This window comes from Felis catus, chromosome D2 (genome assembly GCF_018350175.1).
Source record: "Felis catus isolate Fca126 chromosome D2, F.catus_Fca126_mat1.0, whole genome shotgun sequence".
Classification (NCBI taxonomy): domain Eukaryota; kingdom Metazoa; phylum Chordata; class Mammalia; order Carnivora; family Felidae; genus Felis; species Felis catus.
The window spans coordinates 15,791,596-15,799,875 of record NC_058378.1 but is presented as its reverse complement, the minus strand read 5'-3'; the positions used below and the strand labels follow the sequence as shown (position 1 = coordinate 15,799,875).

The window sequence follows — 8,280 nt, the reverse complement described above, 5'->3', positions numbered from 1 at the left end:
GCAAAGAACATATTCTCCCTGTAGAAACTTCACATATTATTGAAGCGACATCCTTATAGAAGAAGGACATTGGTTTCCCTGTCTGTATGCAGGAGATATGCAAGTGCTGATATGCCACACTATTAACCGAATCTAGAAGACTTGTTGCAGGATGCACATATGGACTCAATACCTCCTTGCTTTCCACTTGTGAATATGTTGCTTTTTATGGCTCTGTGTCATCCCATCCATTAAGCATGTCGCTGGATAAATGTTTCCTCTGTAAGTAGATAGTAAGATTCTCAAGGCCAAGAGTAGTGTATTCTACTTATATACTGCAATGGAGCCTTCCTCAGTCTTCCCACTAAAGCATCAAGTCCTTCCAATTCTGAATTTCCCTTGAGCTTCACAATGTTCTTCTGAGCTTTGATGTAATGTAACTATAAATTATAAAGCTGTCTAAAATTAAACATGATGTCTGGCAGGAACCGCAAACTCTACAATCCTCCAAACCCAAAGTAACTTTTAAAAATATATATATCAATTCAGGGCGCCTGGGTGGCTCAGTCGGTTGAGCGTCCGACTTCAGCTCAGGTCGTGATCTCATGTGGTTCATGAGTTCGAACCTGGGTCGGGCTCTCTGCTGTCAGCGCAGAGCCCAGCTTCGCTTTGGATCCTCCATCCCCCTCCCCTGCTTGTGCGCACCCTCTCTCTCGCTCTCTCAAAAATAAATAAACATTAAATATACATATATGTATATATATATCAAATCTATGCCTCATTTTTTTCTCCTTCAGTAGCAAAAAAAAAAAAAAAATTCACCTATAACTTCTCTCCCTTAGTCACCAAATTCTGCTATCACAAATGACTCGTCTGTCACCTCTTTCTCCTCTAAACTGACCCTGACCAATTTCAGGCCATCATTCTCCCTCATCTGAACCAGTGAGAAAGCCTCCCAATAGACTGCTGTGAATTCAATTTATTAGTAGAATCCATCCTTTGTATTTGTATTGCTATATTTCTAAACACTGCTATGATTACACTTATTCGTTCAAAACAACTTGTACAGACTACAGTTTAAATTCCTTACTCTGTCATTCAAGGCTCCCCGTGTTATCAGCCTTGGTTCCAATCTGGCTGGCTAATTTACTGAGGTTAGAAGTACGTCTCCTTGAAAACCTGGGATAGTTATAAGATCTTTCCCCTTCCCCCAACTCTGTGTGTGTGTGTGTGTATTTGTTTTTAAATGGAATCATTAACATCAATTTCACACATGGTGATTGCTCAAATGGAAATGTGATCACAGCCCCTTTGTGTTTCAGTGCTACCATAATTCACCCAAACAGAGGCTCCCAGGCCGCTTCAGAGCAGTGTCATCATTTGGGGTGGATCAGCAGCCAGAGAAGGCCGACCTTGGAAAGTACACTGGCTTTCATTAGCCCTGGGGTCTGGAAAGGGAGTCCTGATTTACTTTCAATTTTCCTCATATAGACTTGACCCCGCTTCAAAATTGCATGAGATCTGCAGGGATAAAAACGTGACCAAACCAATAACAAAAAATAAGTCTGGTGTTTTGCTGTTTTGTTGTTGTTGTTGTTTTTGCCATCATGTGATCATGCCTCGGGATTATAAGCAATTGTGTAAACACACGCCTGGAAAGGAAAATACATTGAGCGGCGAAAATTCCCACAGCAGCTGTAGCCTTAGGCCAGCCGGGGCGCCCCCTTAAGTCTCGCGAGAGAGCAGAGACAGGCGCTGTGGTCTCCCGGTCTCTCGCGAGAACCAAGCTTCAGCGTCTCCAGGGGCAACAGCAATGGCGGTCCCCTCGTCCGAGCGGCTTTTCTCGCTGGAGCTGCTCGTAGATTGGGTGCGTCTTGAAGCCGGGCTGCTGCCGCCGCCGCCGCGGCCCGTGGTCGAGGAGGAGGAGGAGCAAGAAGAGGAGGACGAGGAGGAGGAGGAGGCGTCGCCACCACGGCCGTCGCGCGACCTGTGCCCCGCAGTGGCCTTCCGCCTGCTGGACTTCCCCACCCTGCTGGTTTACCCTCCTGACGGCCCCGGCACTCCAGCCCCGGAACCCCGGCCTGGCCTGGTCAGCTTCGGTCGCGGCAAGTCCTGTCTCTTCCGCCTGCACCCCGTTACGCTGCACCGCCTGCTCCTTCGGACACCGCTTTACACCTTGCTGCTGCAGCTGCCTCCTGGGCGCCCGACTCCTGCCCCGCGACTCCTGGGTGCCTGTAGCATCTCGCTGGCCGCCGCCGCCCACAAGGTCCTGGGACAGGCCGCCTCCGGCTGCTCCCAGAGTCATCGAGGAAGTTTCCCTCTGCATAACCAAGTCGGGGAGCGGATTGGGGACATTGCCCTGGGCTACCGCTTCACTGATTTGGGAAGCAGCTTGTTGGGCCATCTTGAGCGGCCAGTCGCTACCGCAGGAGGTGGGGTGGAGCGTGTAGAGGTCAGTTCCCAGACCCCACAGGAAACACAGCAGCCAGACTCAGAGCCAAGACCAAGAGATGCTGATAAGTCCCTTGTGAGTTTAAAAATCCCAAAGGCACAGAAGGGTTTGAAGGAAATAGCTTTCCATAGTAAGCCCAACTGTAGTAACACGGTTTCTGTGGAGCATGGCAAAACCAGCTCTGTTTGTTCAAATTCTAGTGGGATGAGAAGCGTTAGCCCCCCATGTCAGGGAGTCACAGAGTTGGACATTGAAGCCAACATATTTTGCCCTCCTCCTCTGTATTACACTCATTTGACCCAAGAAAAGATGCCTCCTGTACAGGGTACAATCACCATTAAACCTCAAATAAATGCCCCTGAGGAATTGGATGGTATTTCTCTGGGGGGAAATCACGTAACTGTCCCAGCACATACTGATTCTCTGAAACATGCTGGTTCTGGGACACAGGAGAGTCCTCCAAAGCTCATAAATCCTCCGCATGTTCAGGATAAAGGCGCAAGTGATCAAACTGCATATCACGGGCAAACTGAACAAAGTAGAATTAACACGATAAGGCAGCTGCCTTTGTTAAACGCTTTGTTGGTTGAGTTGTCCTTGTTATATAACCAACCTGTGGCAAGCCCCCCTCAAATACATCCTCACTTAGCCTGGTTATATAGAACTGAGGGTAAGAAGTCACCAGAGTCATCTGCCAAATGCACATGTAAATCTGAATCTAAGAAGGGTAAGCTTTCTGTGGGGGAAAGTGACAAGTCAGTGAATCTTCAGTATAAAAAGAACCAAGGTGAAAATCTCAAAAAAGAGAAATATTTTGAAAAGAACAGTGGAAACCCTCCCAAAAGAGTTCCAAGGGGGAGGCTGCTTTATGGTTTAACAAATACACTTAAACTACGTTTAAAGCAAACAAACCCTGATATGTTGTTAGTGCATGAAAAAAGAGAACAGTATAGAAAAATGCAAGCACAGATGTTGGGTGCAAAACTCAGATTTCCATCATCCAAAGTTAAAGTATTCAGCTTTGCAGAACAACCTCAGAAGCCACATCAACTGCCTAAAGATAGGTGTTCGAAATCAGATGCATCTTTTGCTGAGAACAGTGATACCTCAAAGCAAATCAGTGGTGGTTTTGATGCTCCTAGCACAGGTAAAGAAACTAAGCTGAAATGTGCAACTGAAAAGACAGAGTGTGGTGAACATAGAACAAATAATGGTTTATTGGAAGAAATTCTACGTCCTTCAGATTCCATTGTCCCAGAAAGGTTTACTCATGCAAGTATTTTGGAAGGAGAAATGGAAAGGAAAATCCAAAGTCCGTGTCAGGTTGCAGTTCCTGACAGAATTGTAGTAGATAAAGAAATAGAGGATAAGCAGGTCAAAGTCACCGATGATGACATTCTTACTGATGATATGAGTGAAAAACCAAGTGGGAGTAGTTGCTCTGAAAGCATCTCAGAACTAAAGTATTCAGATGACTTCACCAGTCCTTGCTTTTCCGAAGATTTCCATACCACCGAGGATACTAGCAGAATTTTACAAGCTTGTGATAGCCATTTAGCAGCAGAAAATCCAAAACATAATCAATACACAGGTAAGTCTAGTGAAACAAGACTGTCCATAAGAAAAAACAGCAGCGAAAAGAGTTCTATTCTTAGCCCACCTTTTTCAGCTGGCTCACCAGTACGCTCACATAAAGGATCTCATATTTCAAGGATTCCAGATAAAAGTTTGGAGGAAGATTCTAGTATCTCTACCAGTGATTTGTCTGTATCACATTGGACTGAGGAAAAAGGAAACCAGGTAGATCGAAACAGTGTGCATAATTCTAAAGTTACTAAACTTAAAACAAAAATCGGTTGCAAGTCTTCAGAAAAAAGCCAGTCACCTCGGACATCTCAAGTGAGTTCTTATCTGCCATCTAATTTATCAGAACTAGAACTTAATGTCCTGGATAGCAGCACACCAGATCACTTTGAAGAAGATGATGACATTGGTTCACTAAATATTTCCAAGCAATGCAAAGATATTTGCGAATTAGTGATAAATAAACTTCCAGGATATACAATGTGAAAATATGTGCTTTTAAAAGACATTTCATTTTTTAGAACCTATGTGTACTGTTAGTGAAACAATTTTTAATAATTCTGTGCATTATTTTAGTACATAATTTGTGTGAATAATTCTTTTTAAGAATTATAAATGTTATTTTGATGTCTAGATGGTTTCTATTTAACCATATTAATCATGAAATCACCTTACAATCTAGGTAAGATTTAAGTTGTTTAATCTTGTAAGAATAAAAGTATCTTTCTAAACTATCTCTCAAAGTATTCATCTAAAGGTATCAGTCATCCTAAAGCCAACTTCAGGTACACCATTAAAAAAAAGACTAGTTAAAAAGGATATAATTTTAATAGGAATAAGTTTTAATGAGAATAAGTCATTTAACAAATATAGAAGAACTTACTGTGTGAGATGAAGAAAAGTACAAAAATATTTAAGATATACCCCTGCAGGTAGAGTGTACTGTTTTATGTAGATATGAATTCTTTAGAGAAATCTTGGATACATACACATCCCATATCCCCAGTAGGTGAAGTCCTTTTTATATACTGTCCTAGTGCTTGCTTGCTTATTTATTTATTTATTTATTTATACATTTATTTATTTTTGATAGAGAGAGACAGAGCACAAGTGGGGGAGGGGCAGAGAGAGAAGGAGACACAGAATCCGAAGCAGGCTCCAGGCTCTAGCTGTCAGCACAGAGCCCGACGCAGGGCTCGAAATCACAGACCGCGAGATCATGACCTGAGCTGAAGTTGGATGCTTAACCGACTGAGCCACCCAGGTGCCCCTCTTTTATTTATTTATTTTTAACACGTTTTGTGTGATTACTTGATCGATGTTTGTCTTCTGTTAGGCTTAAGTTTAGTGATGGAAGAGGTCATATATGTCTTGCCCACCGGCATAGTATGTATGGTCTTACTATCCAGCACAGTCTGGCTTGTGGTTGGGGTGTGATAAAAGCATGTGTTGAACAAATTAACGAAAGCCATGCATTTCAAAGAATATATTGGGAGAGGATCAAATTAAGCAGTCAAAACGAGCAGAAATCCTAAGAATAAGCTGCAGAAAATCCTTATTGGAAACACGGTTATTGACTGTGTTTTTGTTTGCTGTGTATAAGCAACCTGCAGGTGTTTTCTGAAGTATTTGGAGAAGGGAGCTCAGAAAGGTGTCTTCCAGTTTCTTATTTGGAAATTCAGTTTATTGTTGTCATTTCAGGTTGTTCCAAAGTTATTTTTAAAGTATAAAAGGTTGTTTTTATGAAGTCTAGTGATTGTTTCTTCTGTTGGTTTTATACTTAGACCTTATTCTGTGTTCAAGTATTTATTTATATATTTTTCTATCTGTGTTATATTTTAACTTCCACATTTTTTAACATATCTGATATTTTTGGATGTATGAAGCAAGGCCCTAATTTTGCTTCCTTTATAAGTAATTAAATAATTATGTAAGCATTGTCTTTTGAATGATCATAATAGAATTTTAAAAGACAGAGATTGAAGATGTTATATTTTGAGAAGCAATATGAATAAAAGAAATATGGGAATGAGCATAATGTATTCATGGGACTGTGAGAATATCTTGGTTAGAAGGGTAGATTCATGGGGCACCTGGGTGGCTCAGTCAGTTGAACGTCCAACTCTGGATGGTGGCCCAGGTCATGATTTTTTACAGTTGGTGAGATTGAGCCATGCATCAGGCTCTGTGCTGACTGCATGAGCCTGCTTGGTTTCTCTCTCCCTCCCTTTTCTGCCCCTCCCCCATACGTGTGTGTGTCCGTGCGCGCATGCACGTTCTCTCTCAAAATAGATTAACTTTAAAAAAAAGAATGGTAGGTTCATGCTACAGAGTGGTAGAAAGGAACTTTGTTGAGTAAGAAAAGTCCCAGATTCTAGGGAGCTTCAGATGCCATGGGTATAATACAGTCCTAAGCAATAGAAACAATAGAGTATTTTAATTTATAAATGAGCATCAATAAGTAGTCCTGACATTTTGAATATTATAAATTATGGAAATAATTCCTTGGAGGCACAGAATGTTTAACAGTAAAAGTTTTGAAATATGAAATGGCTTATGGCTATGATCGTAATTTTTCAGTTAATATAAAGCATCCAGTATATCAAAATAATGAGGGTACTGTAGCTAGATATCAATTTGGTGTGTAAATTGTTAGCATTTTTTCATGCCAATGGAAGAGACAGAAATATAAGCAACAATGCCAGAATCATTAGAGAAATGATTCCTTAAAAACTGACTGGTTTATTTGATTACTAGTAAGTCATTGCCTATGATGAGAATAGATGAGGAAAATGATTAGTTCAACATGTGTCTGAAGTACAACAAAGACTAAAGAATTAATGTACTTTAAATTACAAAACTGAGTAGCTGAATAAGATTCTCTTTGAGTTACTCCATATTTATTTCTCAACTTGTGGTGTTTTTATAACTTCTAGTAAAAAAAAAAATACTTGTTTTCATGCATTTAGTACTTCCTGTTTGCAACTTATTTTCAGGTTCTACTTCATGTTTTAGTTCTATAACCTATAAACTTATATTTTTAAGGGTATCATAATAGATACTACGCCTGAAGCATTCTTTATCCCTAAATTACTTAAATCATTGAAACATGAAATAGTATTTCAGGCTCATAAATAAGGGAGACGTGTCATTTAATTGTTTGTAAAACTAAGCTACTGCAATCCAGCTTTTCTGAATAAACTGCTGTGGGCATAGCCAAATGGGAGAGGATCTAAGAAGCAGTGAGCCATCGAAATGTTAGGACCTATCTCGGTGTAGTATTAATACATTAATACTCGTGGCTTAGCAGGCAGCTGTCAGGGACAAGTCCTTTGAACTGTTACCATAAGCAGATTCAAAGAGCCTTGTGCAGATGCATACAATATGTTGGTTTTTCCTCCAGTCATATGCATACTGTTGATATCTTCAGATACAAAGAACGATGACACTGAACTTTCAGTCATGGACTTCTGGCTTTCTGTTGAGAGCCACCCCATCACATCCCAATTATTTTTTTATTTTTCTGTGTGTAAAAGCATGACATTTGCAATGGAATTGTATTTGGGAACCAGACTTTTATTCGCTGTGAACGTATCGTTAAAGATCATAAGTTAAACAAATGTTTAATTACCACACTGTTGTTGGCAAGGCAAAGAAATTTCATAACAAAGAAAGCAACATAGAAATAAGATAAGCAATACTTAACATCTGTCTAGATATAAAGTGTCCTTGGGCCTAGAGCTATAGCCATCCTTTGGGCTACTTATGTTTTAATTGGATTAAGATATCTGGAGTTGTACAGGATAATGATTTATGATCCAATGGATCCTTCTTATTTTTAACCTAAAACAATGCAAAGAAAACGTACTTGGTCAAGGATCAAGGCATTTTTACTATTTCTCTCCAGAGATTAACCTGTCATGCCAGGAAATAACATTTCAGGATGAGCATCATTAGGTTGGAATGCCAAGCCATAGTAATATAATTATTTCCTTATTTTTCAAATACTTCTTCTGTGTTACAATAATAATACATATAAATTCTAGAAAATTTAGAAAATTCAGGTAAGGGTCTTTGCTGCAAAATTGTATATTCAGGGAAAGTTACGGGCCTTTTCTTCCAAAATCCCAGTGAAATCACAGATGTAAAAATAAGAATGATCTCATAGTACTATTCCCAGAAGAAAAAGGTAGTGGACAAGACAGTTTGAGGATTTTCTGGAAGATACAGAGCAGGTGGGCTTAGGCTGATGAAAATGGATTGGA

General features: G+C 40.3%; 1 protein-coding gene across 1 annotated transcript; it reads left to right on the top strand.

Annotated features, from left to right (window-relative positions):
* The first annotated feature begins 1,754 nt into the window (after positions 1 to 1,754).
* Positions 1,755 to 4,749, top strand: MAP10 (microtubule associated protein 10). The gene has a single exon (XM_006937779.4). It carries the CDS (start codon positions 1,793 to 1,795, stop codon positions 4,499 to 4,501), a length of 2,709 nt encoding a protein of 902 aa, XP_006937841.3. The 5' UTR covers positions 1,755 to 1,792; the 3' UTR covers positions 4,502 to 4,749.
* Positions 4,750 to 8,280: the final 3,531 nt, after the last annotated feature.

Bases quoted from the DNA above. Each gene is read 5' to 3' on its own strand.
- MAP10 (XM_006937779.4), top strand. From the start codon at position 1,793: ATGGCGGTCCCCTCGTCCGAGCGGCTTTTCTCGCTGGAGCTGCTCGTA.